The 21,649-nt window shown below is 40.2% G+C and overlaps 1 protein-coding gene across 4 annotated transcripts in view; it reads right to left on the bottom strand.

The window, feature by feature from the left end:
- PLPP4 (phospholipid phosphatase 4) overlaps nt 1-18,793 on the bottom strand; it is a 64,086-nt gene extending 45,293 nt beyond the window's left edge. The window contains exon 1 of one of the 4 annotated variants that reach the window (XR_010375015.1): nt 18,239-18,793. Coding sequence is in view for 3 of the 4 variants with exons in the window: in XM_064464287.1 (XP_064320357.1) it covers nt 18,239-18,294 (56 nt within the window). In the remaining variant the exon portion in view is untranslated. The remainder of the gene's footprint in view (nt 1-18,238) is intronic. The other 3 variants (XM_064464287.1, XM_064464288.1, XM_064464286.1) reach the window with 3 other exon arrangements.
- Nucleotides 18,794-21,649: the final 2,856 nt, after the last annotated feature.

Below are 21,649 nucleotides of genomic sequence, written 5' to 3'. Positions count from 1 at the left end.
AAGTCACAGGGACCAGTTTTATGCAGATTAGTCTTACCCAATAAGCCCATGGAGCCAGAACACAGAGGTGTAGTGGCCCAAAGCATTTTTTACTGTGAATTTCCCAAAGCCAAGGGCTTTAAAAGCCTCCAAAACCAGGTTTTATACAAGTAACAGCTACAACAATTGACTTTGTAAATAGAAAAAGCTCAAAGCAATTTGTAAAGCAGAATAAAATTAAACCATAAATATGAGACTCCCCCCTATGAAGACGACTCCTCAAATCTAGCCAGATCAGCAATTTCCTAAACAACAGCAAGACTTGTCCAGTCTTAGGAAATCCTTCTTTTTATCTCTTCTGAGGATTGACCAGCTGTTCTTTGTTTCCTCACTGTAGCCTACGATCTCTGCATTAGCCAGTCACCCCCAGCACAGACTGCTACTGACCCCCTTTACCCCAGCACACTCAGTCTCCCACTCCCACGAGACAGATGGTACCAAACTAGATGGTACCAAACTCTGTCTGCTCCAAAGAGCCCAACCAACCTCTTCTTCCTACAGGAAAACAACAAAATCTATTTACAGGTTACAGTTACGAAGTCTAGCCACTTGAACCGATAGTTATGCTTCCCTAACTGACCTACCTGGGCAAGGAGTCTGGTATTGGAAGGAGAAGATTTACTGTTATACTCAGCTTCTTCAAAACCAGACTCTGACCCTGTTCTCCAAAGAAGCTGCGAAGTGAAAAAAACACTTTATTTCAGTGTTTTCAAAATGAAAACTTAAATCTTCTTCAAGGTTAAAAAACAATGGCTTGTACAAGACATGAAAGAGGGAAACATTTCTAAAGATGACCATTTCCAAGGAATAAAACACCTCATATATGAAAGATTCATTTTCCAATTTTTCTTTTCAACTAGAAAAATAAAGATTGATTTCTAGACAATGCAAGCAACTTTGTTTCCAAATTTCAATTGAGAGTTGTAAAGCGTATTATTTTTACTTTCAGTCTTTAAAGATATTGACAACAGCTAGAAGCAAGTAACTGCTGGTGGAAAGGGTTCTGTTGCCGAGTAAGTCACAGGCCTGGGTATGACATCCAACACGTGCCACCTGGGAAACCTGAATAGCAAAGTTCACAGCTAGACTATCCAGGGCTTATATTTGTTATGAAGATATAATATAGGATCCATGGCCAGGAGGTACTTCACCGCCATCATCTAAACATAAATAGGTAAGCACATGCATGTCCGGCCATACAAGAAATTAAAGAAGCCAGCTGAGTTTCAATGACTACATCTTTCAGTCAGTCACATCTTTTCTGACATACTCGCTCAGGTATCTGCTGGTCTGATGAGTGTTTTGAGGCAGCTCTCAAAGCACTGGGACTGATGGATATGCCAAGGAATGCCTTGAAGCAGAGACACAACCTTCGACATATCCAGGCCTTGAAGCATTTCTACTAACTGCAAAAAACAACCAATACACGAACATTCATACTTCAAGGTCACCACAGTATATCCACACACCAGTGCACTTTTGGAAAATGTGTCATATCAGACCAGAGATTTAATTAATTTGACATTAAGACATTTGATATTATGAGCAAATGCCAGAGTTAAAGGTTTGAGGCTTTTCTTGTTCTTTTGTCTCCTGTCTCCTTGTCATGTAAGAAAAATAGGATGAAGTATAGTTTTTTAAATCTGGAATATTAAACAAAAATCAAATTCATGGTTCTCAAAGGAATCCTACTATGACACTGCAAATACGTGCTAAGACTTAATTCCTTGAGGAATAAAATAATACATGTGCTAAAGAGATTAAAGTGTAATAAATAACATAAATAGTAACTGATTCCAACTAATGACGGATTTTCTGATTAATATATATTCACTATCTTTGAACTCTTCTAAAGAAAGATTCATTTCAATACATCAATGGCAGCAATCACTATTATAATTATTTTATTTAGTAACAGCAGTTTTATATCCACTCTATATTAAATCTGATTATGTATCCATTTCTTCCTGACTTGTGTTCTGAATGTCTTCCAAGAACAGTGCTCAAATATGCTGAAACATAATGCAAAATCCAAAAAATTGCTGAAACCAGGTATAATAATTTCAAAATCACTGCCGAAGGAAGAAAAAAATAGATGTGAAAGGCAGCAGATCTTGTCTGTGTCAAAAATAAAGAAATACAAAGTAAACAGTTGAAGGAAAGTAACTGTATGAAAAGAAATCACTTTTTATCTTCAGAAGAAGCTAGGCTGCTAATTAAATTTTTATGCCAAGACTCGTAAGAGAATAATTCTCTTCTTTTTTTTAAGGATCACCAATGGCCAAATGGATATGAGATTTCACTAGCTTGAAGGCAATTCCCTTTGTACTCTATTAAACAATCATGAGGACATACTGGTTTCTAAGCTGCCTGACACTCGGTGATTTATGTTCCTTCATCCTAACCAAATGTACAGTCCATTATTATTCATAAGCCAGCACAAGCTTGTTTAAATGACTAGATGTTATTAGAAACAAATGTAGTCCTTGGATAAAGAATACTGGTTTCTAGACATTTTTTATTATGGCTGAAAATACAAGTTCAATCATATAACGTCCCCTGGTAGCAGGTGGGCAGCTTAGAAAGCTTAGTTCTTATTAGTACATGAAATGTTATTAATAGCTTTTTGGCCTTACGCTTTCTGCATGTTTACATATTCACCCAACGTTTTTCACAGTTTAACAAGCAAGATTTTGAACACTTCAGCCTGATAACATATATTTAAGGCATAAAAGGACTTCCATTAACTTCAAAAGCCTTTAACTTTGTTTTCAAAGCAACCTAAGGGAAACTAATTCCATTAAAAACATCAGTGAGAAATAGGTGCCCAAGTGCCTGAGGTTGCTTTGGACATCCCAACATTACCATCTACAACACCGCACTGAATAAAATGTTCTTTTCTAAGGAGACAATCACTTCCAGGTTACATTAACTTTATTACTATTTAACAGCATGTTAAATAGTAGATAGATAGATAATGTCTATGAGAGCACCACATCACAGACTCATCAAATACCCAGTACTCTTTGTGATAATATGGACTAATAATGTTTTTTTAAGGAGCCATTCACTGGGAGTGAATGAATGAAACGCTGCATAAATAGCCTCAGAGTCTTTGACCTGTGCTTCCACCACAGTCTTCCTCTTCCATAATTAACAGCAGGATATTGCTTAGCACCTCACCTATTGTTTCAAGCGCTGCTTGCAGTCGTTACCATTCCCTGGCATTCAGCAGCATGAAATCAAGAAGCAATGACATTTGGAAGTTGCTAAAATCAGATGAAAGGCAATAAGCAGCGCTGAATTGGCAAAGTTGATAACGTAAAAAAGTACGTTCCCATCTAGGTGCAGGAACAGGACAGAAATAGGACAGATGGGCCCAACATTAGGGTTGTATTATTGTGTCCTGTTAGCATATGACAAGCTACCAGCAATGAAATAATGAGTAGCATTCGCTGTAGAAGCATCTACTAGTGTTCCAAGGACTGGCGATCCATTTTCAGAGAGTAACAATGAAATCACACAGGAGGAGACACAGGGGCTTTCACCCTGGCAATCGTGGGGGCCTAGGTGTCTGCTCCATGAGGAGCACTCATGGCACACTGGAGGGTTAGAGGTTGCTTCCTGGTTTGGAGCATCGACTAAAGTACATACAAGGGGGGTTTGGTTTTGTTTGGTTTGTTGGGAGGGTTGGGGTTTTTTACCGTCTGCTTTGTCTCTGAAGAATTTCTCTCCTTCATAGTTGCAGGTAAGGGCTGTCCTAAGTAACAAGTGACAATAAGTAAGAAAGGAGAGGACAAAGAAGTGCATATGGCATGACAAAGAACCAGCAGAGAATGCACATGAACTTACGATTGTGATGCTTAGTCTTTCACACCAGATGACTGGTGTGAAAGACTAATGACTAACCCTCCTCTTTTCTAAGCATCATCTGTCTGTTGATACGCAGATCTGATTCTAAAATGGCTTTGTATGCAATTCCTCATTCGAGCAAGTAATGAAGAGATCCCAGGAAAGCCACAGGTGATCATGAACCTCTCTTTTAAATCGCTTCTCAGGGCATGTAAAAAAAGAGTTTTACTCTTACCACCATTCCCTTATTGCAGAACTCTGCGTGAGCAAACTCACCACTGCCTCTCCCACAGAAACAGATTAGCTGTGACTGCTACTAGAACTCCATCCTGCACTGTCTTACATGGATATTTCTTTGAGTATTTCCAAAACCAGGTCTCAAATCTACTAGTAAAAGCTTTCATAGTGTACCTGCCATGTCAGATTTTGCAATCAGTTGCCCTGACACTAAAACTGCACAGTCAGGAGCAGCATCAGTGAAGCTGAAGTTGGCAGGGCTCTGTGTAGGTTGGCCTAATTACAGGGAATATACACTATATATATATATATATCAGTGAGAGATTCTCACACAACAGATTCATAGCCCCAACATTTTGAATGAAGAGCCATAAAGTAGAACACATCATAGGGCACCACAGCTGTGGAGTAAGAAAATTAAATTCTGAAAGGCAGAATTTTCTTTAGGGGTTTCCAACAAGTGACCTAGGCTACACAGAAAGAGTTCAGTGTTTACACTAGCTAAGTACATTGCATTGAACACTGCTTATTCACATCTTCGTTGCTCACCTTTGAAGCAAAGACTTCAACTTATCCATTCTGAAACATACTAATAGTGGGAAAAGCATTCATGTCATATTATTTGATATTCCTGGAGAGAACAACTTCTTGTCAATGCCATGACAAAACCTAGTATGGTCTATTCCTTATAGGTAACATTAAGGAAAAAATATAACTTTTTAATGGTTATTTTAGAAACTCCTGCAAAGACAGACAAAATAGGAAAACCTTGAAATGGTCTGTGGCTGGAATGCAAAATTAACAGAACTGAAGCAGACAGGACAGCTCTGAGGTAAGATAAAAACCACAGGCGTTGTTTCATCACTGTCATTCTGCTCACCACATGAATGTTTGGGGAAACTTGCAGTTTCTGAAATGCTGCTGACTATGTGTATTATCGTGATGAGATAGCTTTGTGTTACCTCAGAGGTTAGCATAAGGAAAGATATCTGAGCCATTTAATTTCTATAGTAATTTGGGAAATCCACAGTTCTTCACTCATCAGGAAGGGAATTATGTATTGGGCTACAAAAAATACGACCAAGGCCCAGTTATTAGTGATGAACTGCAACTTCACCAAGGAAGAAGCTGACATGAATTAAAAATACCTTCAATAATATAAACTCTAGTTTTGATAGAAGGAGAAAATTTCCCTATAGTTAAGGCACAACACTGCTTACCAAGAGATTTGATGTTCTCTGCCACTGTTTTACAATGCAAGGTTGGGCAACTCATTCCAGCAATAAGTGTCAATATTAGTATCAAAGCAAGGCTCCTAATGCTGTGGTTTGGTCATTATTGCACTGGTATTCACATGTGCCAAGTATGCACTGCTGACAAGCATTCAAGTGGGAAAGCAACAGCCTCAATTTCCCCACAGAAATCAAAAGTAAAGAGTTAAATTCTAAAATACATTAGAATTTATATTGCAGTAGATATCCATTGCATAAGAAGCATGTACATGAGAACAGAAATTAGTGCTTTATTGGTTCTTCACAGGCTTTGACGGCAATGTGTTATTTTAACCATCATCTTGTAACTGCACTAAAACAAATTCATTAAATAATTTGCATTCACACTAAGAGATACAGAAACAGCTGTATCAATAAATTATCTCTCCCTTTTTAACAGCTAAAACCTTTTATTTCCCAATACAATGCCATGTGGTATATACACCTACCACTTCTGATTAACAATCTATAATCCTAATATGAAGCTTTATTGGGTTTGAGTGTCCTGCAGGATACAGTGTTGTTAATATTCACCAAGAACACTCTACAAAGATAATTCAGAAGCTCTTTTTATTGCTACAGAAATTAGAAGATCTGATGCCTCTCTTCGTTTGCTGTAACATTCTGTTTGTAGGCAAGTATTTACTAAGACTGAGAGGAGTACTGGCAGAAAGTAAATGGTAAGAAAAATGTTGCAAGAGGCTTCTTTCTTTCAGCCCCTAATTCAGTGCTCAATATAGCTCTGGGAATAGTGCAAGTTGATAGCATTTTTTTAAATGTCTATTTTTGACGCTCTAGAAACACCTCCTGTTAACATTCAACATTCTAATCTGAATGCATACAGCTTTCACCACTTCTAATTCTGTGGGTGCACTTTTATGTAGGGAGGAGCTAAAAGACAATGGAATTAAATACTGGGACTGATAAGGGCAAAGGACTTGGGCAATCTTTTGGGGTTCTTTTATTTATGTCACTGGCAAGTTGAGAAATGGTTCTCAAGGGTAGGTTTGGCTTCATATGAGTCAGTATCACTTGATATAAAATATTCAGTAATTTTTTATATCATGTAGCAATTGCAGTGTTACATTTAATTAGCACATATGCCCGCATTAGCCCTTCAGATATATGAGAAACCATTTTGATTAAGAAGGGATTGAATATAAATTCTGATGCAGTTTTAAAAATACACATATTACCATGGCTGTCATATTTCCCAGATGTGCTGAAAGAGGAGAGTTTCCAGTATTTTCCTTCAGTCTTACTAGCAAGTTTCCTAGACTTGCTTCATATACCCACTGACTTAACAGGCATATATCTAGGTGTGACTTCTTCCAAAGATGAACGGCCACCCTCTTTACTCTTCTCCTTGCAGCTAGCATTGCACCGTAGACAGGGTGAGCTGTAGTCACTGGGCCAACAAAGACAACAAATACTGGGCCAAAGCAGCCAACCATGGCTTCAACCTTCACATCCTTCAACCAGAATGTATCTAACTAGACAATGGAGTCCGTGCCCATCAGCGTCTCTGATTACTGAGCCACTGGAGCCTTCTCTGATATAGCATCTGTGGCTCTATTTATAAAGGCTTCATCAGCTATGCCTGAGATTAGGCTCAAGACTGCTATAGCACGTGACTTGAGCCACAGGTACCTATACTGAACATACAGGCAGAAACAGGTTAAAACCAGACCCAACCCCTCTGCTCAAAATTTTTTTTCTTTCTTGCTTGGTCCAAATTCAAAAAGCTCAAATCTTGAGCTAACAACAATGTAGAGTCACAACAGGAATCCTGCAGCTTATGAAATAATATAACTGATATGTTAATGTTCTTAGAATACCTAAGAAGAAATAGTGAACCCAAAAACTTTTCACAATGGTAAAAAAAAAAAAAAAAAAGAGAAGAGTAGCCTGGAGTGTTGGAACCTAATGTTAATTTCCTTAGTACCTAAATTATACCTCTACTCCTTTCTCAATCCCTGGCATTTGAACTCTCTCTGGGTAAACAGTTTCCTTCCTGTGATATTATTTCAGTCTACTAAACCTAAGAGGAAAAGGAAAGGTTTATCTGAGCATGTATGAACAGCACAAGAACAAGCAATTAACATCGCCAGCCACTTCTCCTTGTGTGCCTGAAAGAACCCAAGAACTTCCAATCCATACATTCTCCTTTGAACAAAAGTAGCACTAAATATTGCCGAGTATCATTATTGCCAGTACGAAGTGACTGAATCTAGAGAACTCCATTCAACGAGAGTAAAAATGGGTATCTAGGAATTAAACTATTTAACAAGCTTAAATGCAACCTTTCACCATCATGTCTTCCTTACAGAAGTGGAATATTTAGAAATGAGCAAAGTGAAACGAAGAAAGAGGGAAAAGTCATGCTGCGCTGCATTGCAGCTTTGAACAGAAGTACAGCAGACAAGCATGGCTCTACTGAAAGAGCACTCCAAAATGAGTCAAATAGACATATTTTGGTAGATTTTATATTTTTAAAACTTTCTTTGACCTAATACTGAAAGTGATCTTTGCGATCAGCAGAATATAAACTGCTCTGAAACACAGATCTATTTGTTCTGGCAATTAGCCGCTCCCCAGGTGAAACAGCAGTTCAGTTCTTGTGATCCCTGCCCACGTGGAGCAGTGGTACTCTTCAAGCACAAGGCAAGCTGGTCAGAGCTGCTACTTATGATGTCAACGTACAATACCTAAGGCAATCAGTACAGTTGCATTACTGTAACAGAGATAATCATCACAAAAATAACAGACACCAACAAACTGAACGCTCTTGGCTACTGTTTTCATTGCATTATCTCTCATCTTAGTTAATAAACATGATTTATGGTATTCACTGTGGCCTCTGTGCTCTGTTTTTATTAAACATACCCTACGATGTAAGATGTTTCACAAAAGCCATTTCAGTGTGGGTGTGTTTGGGAGGAGGGAGAGAAAGGAAATGATCAGTATATGAACATTGATATAGCCATTAGAAGTTTCAAAGCTGGCAGCTGTACATTATTCTAAAGTGAAAAAAACAGAATTCATATTACAGGCTTAAGTCACCTAAGCACATACCTGAATAATGAACCAAAACACACTACAGACAAAATTTTGCTTTTGATGTTTTTTAATGCTTGTTTTTATTATATCTCGAACTGTTTTCAGCCAAACAACTCAATAATTCCTTGAACAACTATCCTAGCTTGATAGCAACTTGATAGAGCTGACCGGTCTGATAAAGTTCCTTCTGTTTTCTTACCTGTGTACCACACTCCTATTGACTATTGGTTTGGACATGAAATGAAAGTCAGGTGTTAAACTCAAAGATGCTGGATTTCTCTTAGTGACCAAAGCTTTCCCTCTCAGTTATTTCTGTCCCTCCCTCACTCCTCCTCCAAAATTCCCTTTGCAATTCACTGTTATTTCAATGCCTCTCACTCCTGTCCCTCCTGCGACAGCTATTTAAGATCTTGCTTGGAACAAGGTTTAATCAGTTGGAAGTGACAGCTTGGCCCTAGCATCTTATTCAGGAACAATCTCTGAAAGACACTAAGACATTCCCCACCCAATCTCTTCAAATATCAAAAACCTATAACTTTGACACAAGAAATTCTTTCTCACTCACCCAACTTTTCACCAGAACATAAATTTCACTATTATGAACACGACTTCATAATTTGCTGCCAAATTATTTTTAGTCTAGAATGTTTATTATATCAATGTTTACGATCTGTATCCCATTTGCTACACACCACTGTTCCCTTTAAACATGAGATGGATATAGAGGCATGACTTTGAAAGAGAACATGTATGGCAGTGAAGTCTATGCCCACATAATGGTACCTGAGGGGTACAGGCTGAATAAAAGTGAGGATTAAGTAATATCAAGCACATTTCCCACAACTAGAACTGTGTGCCAAAACACATTCTCAGACCATTTTTTCATACCAGAGACTCAGGAGTTGGTAAGGAAACAAGAGGGGAAAAATATCAGGGACCAATCTAGAAGGCTCAGTCAAGACTTTCTTTGCATTAAATTAAAACATTAATTTTTGGTCAAGCAGGAAAATATCATTTTAACCCAAACTGAAATGAAATATTTTGTTTGGGGCATGTATTAAACTCATTTTAATCTTAATTTTAAAATGCTTTTAAAAATTCAAATTTTAAAATAAAATTCTCTTTTGGTCAAGTTATTCACTAAATATAATATAAGTTTACAAGGTATTTTGTTCCAGTTTTTACTTCACAGTTGCTGTATGCAATTACTTCATTATTCTCTAGGAGAGAGAGACACCTGCCTAATGATATCCACAATCAAATCCAACTATATTAAAATCACTCAATCCAGACACACTTGTGTGAATAAATACATGTTCCAGAGCATTAATAATGATTAAAAAAATAAAAGGATACAGTAATGGGGAATAGGAGCATCACTGTTAGCATTTTGTAGCACTCACTAAAGTCCAACAGCAATACACTCCTGTAAAGCACCTTGGACACTAGATGAATTAAATTATTAATGGCTTGTCTGCGGGCTATGAGAGAACAGTCAGGCCATTAGATCTGTTCTCCCATTAGTGAAAACTGGCAGCTAATGAAAATATAACACTTTATATCAAATGATACTTTCCTCTGTTGTTTTCGATTCGCAAGGCTTCACAACACTTGGCAGGGTGCCACAAATCCTTCGAAGCTGGAATATCTCTGAGCTGACATTTATACCTCCATAATAAATTCTAAGGAAGTAGTAAAACTTTTCCCTCAAAATAAAAATGAGCAGCAAGATTGCAGAGTGAAACATTTCACCTAATCTAGGATTTCATTTTCCCCACAGCTCATCAATGCAGAATATTTAGAATATGATATCTGGGATGGCAATGCCCTCCAGCCAGAAGGGATCGGCAGCTTCTGCTCAGCCTTTGGTAAAGTATTCTCCAAGTAACTTCAAACTGGTAACACTGTTTCCTTTTCTGCCCATTAACATGCACCAAAAATCTCTCACAAGGGATTTTGTTTTAATGTTGTTCAACTTTTCCCCCCACACTGGGACACCCTCAGGTGGTATAAACCTCAGTCCACTAAGTTGATTCGTGCCAGCTTACAAGGCCACCCAGTCTGTATCCTCAAAGCCATGAAGCGAAGCAGAATTTTATGTAAAATATTCCCAAGATTCTTTAGCGTAACTTCCTTTTTAAAATTTCCATTGGCAGAGATTCTACATATACCTCAGGCAATCACAGTGCTCAGAAGTCCTTACAATTAGGTTATATTTCCCCACACTCAGCCTAAGGTTCCTTTGCTACAAGTTTAAAAATCTTTCCCTTCTGTACAATTCCCAAAAGACATGAAAAGCAGTTTGCCTTCTTCATACATCTTTAAGGCAGCTACTTGCATGTCAAGATTATTGTCATGTCTCCTCAGATTTCTAGATTAAACAGCTCAATTATTTCTATCTTTTCTTAGAAAAGGTGTTTTCTATACCCCTCATCTTTCTCAAGCCTCTTCAATTCTCTGAAATTCACCTTCATAAGTAATCTTAATCAGTCACTTACTATGAGAACATCAGCTGTAAACCTTGTTACTCTAGCCTACAGTAAAATAAGTCATACTTACTGCATTTTATCTATATGCAATTTTAATTAAAATTCAGTGGTATGTTAACAAGGAAAATATTTAGCCATTTGGATAGCAAAAGCTAAAAATGTTTTGTAATGCATAGAAACAAATACAATACAGTCACTGTAGCAATCTGATTTACAACAAAGGAATATTCCTAATTTAGTTTTCTGGAGAATCATATAGGTCAGTCACAGTTTCTTGCGTAGCAATGACTTGTGGTCCAACGATCACAAATTTACCATTTACAAGGCAAGGGAAAAACAGGGAAAGAAAACACCTTAAAATCCATGCAGTTATGATAAAGCTTATTTCAAGCACCACACCTGATGACAACTTTATCTCTTCTACAAAGACAACCTAATTGGATCATCTGTAAAGCAGTTATTCTGATTCAGAAACCAGTGAAGCTTTCCTTAATCATTCAAATGTGAGCCCCTGATGTTCATTAGTGGATCACAACCAATACCTCAACAAGGGACATATGGATTGGCTTTAGCTTTCTCTCTCTGTCCACCAATCCTTGCCGATATGGATGCAGCACTCAGATGTCCCCTGTTCACTATCAGTACAGTGCTCACTACAGAAAAAAGTTACCAGACACACTAAATGTAATCCTTAATCACTTACAGTGTCAATAACTCTGCTAAATATTTCCAAGTACTCACTTTTCAAATTCACCCGCAGATTGCAAGACTATAAAGACCTTGGTTTACTGTGCCAGGTATGAGTACACTCTCAGCAATAAGACTGTACTTTTCTTTAAAGTCTTTGCCATAAGAAACACAGTTGTGCAACAGCTTGACTGTGCTTAGATCAAAGTATAAAAATATAAAAATCTATTTTTTTAAAATAAAAATTTCCCTTACAGAAACCCTGTCAGTCTTAGTAACATTCTCACTATAAAACCTCCTCAATCAGGACTGGGAGCAAATAAATACAAAGTGCCAAAGTGAGTGAGTAAATACCATTCAATAAAAAGAGACACAAAGTCACCATTTACTCCTCAAAAATCTGGAATAGATGCTTTGGCTTTCACAATGACATCCTTTTTTAGCATGTATTCAGCTGCGAGTTCAGCCATGCACATCAACTGTAAATCTTGTCCCATTAACAGGACAATTAGAATTCCTGCCATTAAATTCCCTTCTTTTTCCCCTCTGGGTCTCACGGAAGACAAATTAAATAAACTTCGTTCTAAACATATTGATACAACAGTCTATAAAATAATCTATCCCTTGCACAGACCAAAGTCTGCACAAAACAGACAGGTACACTTTCTCCTGAACAGCTGTTACCAGAGTCAGTAAAATCCAACCCTCATTTCAATAAATAAAATAAGAAAACAATGGAAACAGAAGCTTCAGTTCAGTGGAATGCTAAGTACCAAGTGCCTCTGTTAGCTTGGTGATATTTCATAGATATAAGGACAGGCACACAGTCATTTCATTGCGTGCTTCATATTACACTAGGTATAATAGGCATTTATGGACTTTTGTTTTTACAGTAACCTCTCAAGGACGCTGAGCTGAACAAAGTTAAAATTCAGGTTACTTTGTGATATATCAGCTGCATTCAGTGAGTTATAGAAGCTCCATGGCGTTCTAATTCTTCCATCACTTCAAAGGTATAACTGACTCTGCTGAGCACTGGAAAAAGTCTGGTGCTTGCTGCTGGAGCCCAATATGCAACCTTTGATATATGTTCTCAGATCCTGAACACCAGAGAGGCCAAGGTCTTGTTCATAACAGGCCTTCCCTTAACTGTTCATTAACCCTACTCAGTGAACCACACTTCAATCCAGGCCACAAACTAAATCTTTCCCTCATTTTAATATCACCTAAATTATGGCTTACAAGACAGTACCTATTTTTAAACAGGTTAGTAATCAAACATGTTGATATTCTCACTTCCTACTATCATTACTATTTGTGAAACTAACACTGAAAATGTTCCAAGCATATTCCATGCTCAATGGGCTTGGCCACTGTCCACATGCCTCACAACAAAGAATTTATCAACTAAATAAACAAAAGGTGAAAAAAAAGGATTACTCCCCTTTTCTTGATGAGAAATCAGGGTACAGTGAAATGACATCCAAGACTTAAGATTATAAGCCAAAAATCAGGTTCCAAACAAAATCAGAATTATGGGATACTCAAACTGAGAATGTAGGACACAAAAAGACTAAGAAGCTCACATGGCCAAATACTTACTTCACTTTGAAACATTCAGCTATAAAGCTTAGACTTAAAAGTTGCTTTGAAATCCTAGTAAAACTGATTTGTAATTTGGCAGCATTTGTGTCAGCATAAGCATAATGTCTCAGACGGGTGATTTCTTCCCAGTACTGTTTTGCTTATATGACCTACAGATCTCCAGCTGCTCATGATTCTCAGCTCAGTCTACCCTCCAAAAACCCAGGACATATGACAGAGAAAAGGCAAGCACAAACTGTGAAAAAAGAGTAAAGCAGAACTGCAGCATTGTGGAATTGCCTTAGCTAATTGATTTGCAGTCTGTGTTAACAAGACAATACATGGAATCATTTATGAAGGCAACATATGCAGAATATCCAGAAGACCACCACCTATGACAAAGCAAGCTACTTGATTTAGGCTGAAAAGTTTTTTCATTTCATGCATATTTGTAACAATTAAAATCTTAATATTGTAATCTTATAAGAAACCCAACATGCACAGAATCAGCTTTTATTTACTTAAACCAGTCTGAGCATGGCACACACACACAAAAGATGTCAGCATTAGTCAATACTGTACACTCATGTGTATGGAATATATACATATGTTAGCCTGCAAATAAGCATTTATTCCCAAGGCAGGCTGCTAATGAGACTATGCTCTATGCTGTAGGGAAGATATCCAATTACTCTGAATGACATGTATATTTTAATCACATCACTCTTACTGAAGAGCTCGAGGTTTAATGAAGCAATCCTTGAAACACTGTCTTTTTAATCAATTAGACAGCTCTAGAAACATCAGCAATATCCTGCTGACAAGTCATTGGGCTAAATATACTACAACACACACAAAATTCTTCTATCTTCCTACCAAAACAATGATGTGGTCTTCTAAAACTTCTGAAACAGGTGAAAACATTTTTCTTGCAGGAGACAGCAAAATAGTTGTTCTGTTTTAGGTAAGAAACTAAGACATCCCTACTGGCAATTACAGGCTCACTCCGAGCTACCACTCGGTGAATTCTTTTTAGGACAGATGAAGAACACTGTTTTAAGAGCATCACTCTGGTGTAAAAATAGCAGACTTGCTCACAAATCTTTTTACAATTGCCTGAATTGAAAAAAACCAAGTCAGTCACAACAATTTGTTTTTATCAAGCATTCAGTAAAGGACTAACACCACCGCCCACACGGAGTATGAGAGACTGGCCACATTTAACGTGTTTTAGCATTAATCAGGCTCCTTAAGATGTTCCAGGTCATAGGAATAAGTACAAAATGAAGAAAACAGATGTAAAAGCCTAATTCAATCATTCTTCAAATTAGTGTTTTCACAGTTGTTACATTAAAAAAATAGATCATTTCTACTTCTGAGACCTTCATGAAAAATTTTGCTTTAAAAAAAAATCCAGTTCTGTACTCAGATATTTCTTAATAAAAAAACTAAAACAAAAATATGAAGTGAGACTTTATTCAAGTCAAGGTTTAATTGAATTTTAATTGAATTTTCTTTGCTTAGTTAAGTAGCAAACCTTCTACACTCATTAGGATCAGTTCAGCTCAGTCAGAAGGTCTAAGGCTGAAAACTAAAAATGAATGTGTTAATGTTAAGGAACTGGGGAAAAACTGTAGAGCTGAACAGAAATATCACTATTCTACTTAGAGTTTGTAACTTGTGGCTTGAGAACTATTTTGCTGAATGTACTCAAAGAACATCTATTTAACCTTCCCAGTAAAGCGTGCATCAAGCATATTCTTGACTGCATACAGTTGTGTTTGGGTTTTTCTGTTTGTTAGTTTAACTCCTGCTTCTGAATTTCAGGCAATTCTAGTTGTTCTAATAAATCTCTCCTAACTAATCCTTCCTTCAAGAGTAGTAAATCCTGAGGGCTAAAATGCCCTTCAGCACAGATATTTGTAAACACACAGAAGTCTGAATTGCTCAATTTCAATACCTAAACCCATCTTTAATTGCTAAGTGAATACTTAGCTAAGTGAACACTTAGCAATTGCTAAGAACACAACATCTAGAACTTAGTGAGTTGTTATCAACTCACTGATTATCTGGTGAATTCATCCAAACCAATATACAACCATCAAAAATGTGTATTACTTGGAATGGTGTACATTCAAGTGACAGAGAACTTAACAAGTATAGATTTTTGCCTTTGGTGGAGTGACTGAAGTTGATAATTACGGCAAGTGGGGGAAAAAAGGTTGCCAGTCTTAAGTATAGAAAATAGGGCTGTTGTTGCTGTAAAATACATTCAAATTGGCAATACATTCAATTTCAGCAATCATCAACATAAGTTTTCACACCTCCATTTTTATGAAATGACATTTATTCCAAGCAAAACTACAACATGGAACATGCACCTTTTTCTCTTGCATTTTATGGTACAAAATATGCCAGTATATTACTCTGAGTTATATTAATCAGTGGGTTGAAGGTAAAAAGACATCTGGGAAGCACAGATGGTTCATGACTGGCAAATAACTAAAGAACCATTATCTCCAAGGTCAGATTTCTAACACTACAAAGGTTGGTAGTGACCCAAAGTCATCAACACCTTTTAAGAATGGACCAACTCTCTTCAGTCCAGTTCCTGGTGGACAAATATCTATGTTGCAGCTGGCATTCACAACAGAGATAATTTCAGACCTAGCCTCAACTCACTGATGTTAATGGCATTCCTTTCCACAAGAGGTGGAAACTGCACAGCCTTTTCATTCCTAGAAATAGCTTCTGCAGTAGAACTTACATTGCTGCTGCCTGGATTGCAGTCCCAGGGCTTCCAAATTCACCAGTAATTGTTCGTGCTTGAAAAGACACTTTAATGAACTCAACACGCCATTAAAAATACTTGCTTTGGCTGTCTATAAAACCACAGAAAACACAGTATTTAAACCATTGAAAATACACAAGCTCCAAAATATGAGTAACTCTCTCTTTGGAAAAACTGAGAGAAATACTGAATAGCAAAAGATTACTTTGGTGTTACAATTATCTGAATATAAAAGCCATTCTTCTGGTCTAGCTAGAGATTGTGTTTTTGCAGCCATTACAAATGAAGTACAGTTCTTCATAAAACTAAACAACAACCTGGATGTGAATTTAGAATACTACCTGTTCAGTAATTCTAGATGTCAGTGAATACTCCAGATGACCTCTTATAATGTCACAATTATTCCCCAGTATTCCAAGAAAGAAGAGCCCAAGCTATGTGAAAACATGAAGAGTGCTTGTGTGGTCATTTGGCATTAAGGTGGCTCTACCAAAAGCATGTCCTTTAGCCACCCCTCAGCTAAGTTTAGAACCACAGGAGAAAGAATAGTGAAAATTACAGAATGTTTTAGAGAGGAAATGAGGACAGAAGACAAGCATAACCTAGAGATTCTTACTTATAATAGGGCGTGATTTACATACCATGGTAATAAGCTATATGAAAGGTCTTTTACTGGATGGTGTAAGTGATGAATTACACATGCAATCATAAAGAAGGGAAAGGTTCTGATATAGCATCAGTTTCTGAGGCCTTGCTCACCCTGTAATTCTATATATTCCAGGAAAGAGTTCCGTTGAAAGGGATAGGTCTACTTTCAAAGTAAGATCCAACCGAACTGAAAGATATCAAAGGTACCTCACAGGTTTTTGAAGGTATCAAAGCTCATCCTAAACTGAAGGGGATGACACTTACCAAACATGTTGCAAATCAAAAGGTTTGCATCAATATTAAAGAGGAATGAGCACTGAGGAAAAACTCAAACAACAGTAAATCAGGCAAGATATTCATTAACCATGACAGGTTCAGAAAGGAATCACATCAAAGCATTCCAGTACCACCAGCTGTAAGTCTGTATCACGGCTTACTAGATGCCCTATACTATTACTGCCTGCACCTGCCACCCACAGGACCCATTGTTAAGCAGACAAACAGCAGCAGAATCTGATCTAGTTTCTGTGGTACTTTAGAGGGATCACAAAGATTGAGAATACATATCTTCAAACATTTAGCAACTGAAATGCAAACTTAAGACTGTAACTTTTCATTGTTCAAATGCACGGATTTACAGACACATGTAACTTTCCAATGTTTCAAATACAAACTGCCAGAAAGAAGAAACAGGTACAGCCCTGAGAGGGAAGGGGGAAGCCTGCCTGAAGTGTACAGAGCAAAATGATACATAACTGCTTTCTCTTTAAAAAAGGCAAAAATAGAGTGTTCCTCAGTGACAGCTGCACATCTTCCAGCAACCAGATCTTCATGACTTTCCTTCCTACACACCAGCGAGCGGATATACATCTCCAACCCAGCTACGACAGACCTCACGGTCAGCCCGAGATCCTTCCTCAGCTCCGAGCAGCAGCGCTGTGGCCCTCCCGCTCAGGGACCCTGTCCCGCACCCCACCCGCTGCGAGCCAGCGCATTTACAGCCTCGGCAGACGAGACCTTACACCAAAAACCATAATCGCCCAAGCGAAAACAGAAGCTTTTTTTTTTTTTTTTTTGGTTGGTCTTTGCACACTTCTCTCACAAACTAGTTTCGCCGACAAAAATTTCCCGCAAAAAATCCTAGGGCAGAGCGGGCTCCCTGCTGCTCCCGCAGCGACCCGTACCCTCGGGAAAAATCCCTCCGGGCACAGCGGGTCCCCGCCCGCACCCCGGACGGCGGCAGCTCCCCCTCGCTCAGGGCTACCGGGAGAGCGGCCGGCAGCTTGGGGCTCCTCCGCGGCGGACCCCACCGGCGGGAAGGTCTCCCTCAGGGTCTGCGGGGCTGTTTCGGGACCCGCCAGAGCCCACCAGCAGAATGCTGTCCCTCAGGGGCTGCGGGGCGGCTAACCGCCACCAGTCCGCGCTGAGGGGCGCCCAGCGCCGCACTCCCCCGGCCCCGCCATCCGACACCGCGCTCGGGTGCGAGGAAGGGCGCGGGCGACGGAGGGAAGTTGGGGCAGTCCCGGAGGTACCGGCCGGTGCCGCCCCCCCCCCACCCCCGCTGCCCGGCGGGTACTCACACGAAGACCCCGAAGAGCAGGACCCGTATGCCGATCTCGATCGCCAGCTCCCGCATGGTGGGTCCCAACAGGCTCCGGCAGCCCCACGGCGCCGCCTCTCATTCCCCGCTCGGGGCGGGAGCGGCGGGAGCACCCGGGGCGACTCGGGCCGCCTCACGCAGCCCGCCGGCAGCCCACCTCGCCGCCCCGAGGGAGGGCGGCCGCGGCGCAGAGCCCCGCGGGGTGCAGCGCGGGCCCCTCCATCCCCCCCTCAGCCTCCGCGCCTCACGGAGGCGCCGCGTCCCGTCGGCGGCGCGGCCGGCCTGTGCGAGGAGCGGCGCTGCCGTGGCGAAGCCGAGCGCCGGCACAGGGGAGGGGTCCCGCTGACTAACGCGGAGCCTTCCCGCGCGGAGGCCGGGGGATCCAGGGGATTTCCCTCCCCTCCCCGCCTCCGCGGCGCTGCCAAGCCGTCCCGGGCCAGCCCTGGGCTTTCGCCCCCGCCTAACGCCGGGGAGGGGGTCCCTAGAGCCCTTTGCTGCCGCACGGGCGAGAAGGGGCGTAGAGAGCGCATCTCCTGTCTCATTTAATGCAACACCCCACCCATCCTTAGCTGGAAGGAAATTAACCCGTTGCCCGCCAGCGCGAAGGGCTGGCGTCGCGTCCCGGGTCTGCCTCACGGCACGGCCTGCAGCGAGGAGTGCGGCTACCGTTTGCGCGCCCACCTCTGATCCGTAAGGAACGACTTGGCTCCCGAAAAGAGAGAGGGAGAAAAAAATAATAATCGGGGGGCGGGGGAGGGCCGCAAGGCACAGAAAACAGCAGCTGTTCATAAAGACTTAACCTGGTGGTCGTTCGTGCAACGGGCAATCGCGTCCCAGACCACCGGTGCTGACGCTGAGCTTGGCACATTGACGTAATCTTTGCATAAAGGATCAACAGCATCTGAATACTTTCTGCAGGATGTATAGAACATTTAGACGTTTCCACCATTTAGACATTTTCACCATTTAGACATTTTCCATTTAGACTTTCTGCCCATTTAGATATTCATGCCATTTTAAACCCTCCTTCTTATTGTTAATGCAAATAACCCAGCATGTCACTCCTGCTTCACTTGGCCACATTCTGCCCAGTACGTGATATTACAGCCTAAGTGTGTGTTCAGTTCAGTGTTGGTTCTTTCCCAGAGCAGGGTCCAGCTCAGCAAACAGGCATAGGTATTTATGTGGGACTGCAGATTGCTAGGGTGGGAGAAAGGCAGCAACATAACCATGGCCTTGTTTGCCTCCTGTGATTCCTCCAATCCATCCTCCTTTCCTCCCAATGGCAAGCTCTGAGCCACCCTAATCCTTGTATTGCCTTAGCTTGGTTTTGTTCAGTTCATTTAACTTCCTCTCTGCATGGAGGGATTTAATCCTGAATTTGTTTATTGTAGGAGAAGTTCAGCCTTAAACCACAAGATGCAGCAGACTAATTCATATTTAAATGTATTTAATTATCTGTTTTATTGTGGTCTTTAAAGGCATGTCCTTCAGGAAAGTGTTCATAGCTCTTAATACTGTGCATAGTCACAAAGCAACTGTCAGTACTGCAGTAGGGATCCCATTCACTTTATTACATGATTATTGCTACCGAATTAATGCCAGAGAGGCTTTATCAAACCTATCTGCTTAATATACCCACTATGCACCAGATGGAAGCTCTGAACTATGAATTAACTACCATGTAGTAAAACATTTATTGACCATGTTTGTGGAAGAGCAGAGGCATCAGCTTCCATACTAACAACATCTACAGATAGCTACACCAGTGCTAGATTTGACTCAAGGAGGGTGACTGAAGCCCAGAGAACACACGTGACTGGCACTGGAGAGAGCCCTTAAAATGTTAGTGTTACTTAAATGAGATCTGCCTCCCTTGTATGCCTTATTTCAGTAATTTTCAAGACAGAACTTGGTTAACTATTTAAATTCTGGATTTAAAAAAAAAGTTATTTTGTTTCAGAAAACAAACCTAAGTTGTGAAATCTCCATATTAAGCTGCTGTTGTTGGTAGAGGACATGTCCCTTTCCTTTGAGGACACTCAATTGCTTTGTCTTTTATTGTCATATATTTGTACTTCCTCTAGTTTGTGCCCCCAGTGGCTGAACGTGTGTGTCTGTTGTTGCTAGGTGTGCACAAGAAAAACATTTGTTTTCATGAATAGTCCTTTCTTACAGAAATAGCCTCATAACTTGCATGAATCAAGCCAGTCACGAAACGAGGAGCTGCAGGGACTATCAGATAATGCTGGCAACTGTACTGCAGTTACTGGTTCCACACAAACTGTGGAAGAGGCAGGTAACAAAGTGGGTAAGCAGCGTGCCCTGCTTGAGCATCTAGACACTATGTATATATTGCTTAAAGGGGACACAGCCACACATTTGTTTTCCCCTTCCCATTTTTGTCCTGGAGTTGTATATATCTGTTCAATTGTGTTGCCTTAGCCTGTAGATCCTTCAGCCCCTTTGACTTTGCTACAGTACCTTTGCTACTGTCCTGCTACAGAAGAGGGGATTTTCTTCACAGATCTGTATTAGTGTTCGGAATCATTCAATTGTTATCAGCAGAGCTAATAAACAATACTAGTTCTAAATTGTAAATTAAACGTTTGTCCTGCTGCAGCTATCTGCTTGCAGTGTTCTGATTCTCCGATATGTATCAGCTGATGGTGATTTATGAAGCATAAATACCTCAGATTGATTTTTGTTCAAAACTAGACCAAGCTTGCAGCTGGCTGCCGATCAAAACTTAGTTTGACTTTTAAACCAAATATGAGTTGTAGGGATAATTGGCAAGGAACATATTTCTGCCTACATTGTGGCTTTAAGCTGCAACCCTGCAAGAGGAGCAGTGCAGAGTCATTGCGCTGCAGCAGATTCTCAAAGCAAACCACAATGACCCTGGGAGCACCCCAGTTCCTTGTTCATCCCATCCCTACAACAGGCACAGCCAGGTGCTCTCAATGCCATTCATTTTCTTAGGTGTGACTGCAAAGGAGAGAGAACTGATCCCACTCTGATGGAGCTAGCTATCAAGCCTTGTAGGTGGCTAGCTAGGCTTCTCAGTATTTTTCTCTTACAAGGATTATTATCAATTTGTACTGACTCCAGTTGGGGAGCAGAAAGGAGAAAACTACTTGAATCCTTTCCTCAACTTAGAGGGAAGGCTGAGCCACCTGCAGCCTCCTTTTAGTACACAAAGAGATGTTCACAGGCAGAAACAGCAGCTCATACAGCTTCCCTGGAGGTTCTAGCTCTTTGCCAAAGCAGCTGGATGTGTGTGTGCTTCTTACCTGCCTTGGGGCAAAATTTTGCAGCTCGTGGTAAATGAAGCTTAAAGACTGATTTTTCCAGGAAAGCAGATAGATTTTATTCTACCAAAAAGCTGTGG

This window comes from Phalacrocorax carbo, chromosome 12 (genome assembly GCF_963921805.1).
Source record: "Phalacrocorax carbo chromosome 12, bPhaCar2.1, whole genome shotgun sequence".
In the NCBI taxonomy this organism is placed as follows: Eukaryota; Metazoa; Chordata; class Aves; order Suliformes; family Phalacrocoracidae; genus Phalacrocorax; species Phalacrocorax carbo.
Note: the sequence above shows the minus strand (reverse complement) of the source record. Positions and strands in the feature narration are given on the sequence as shown.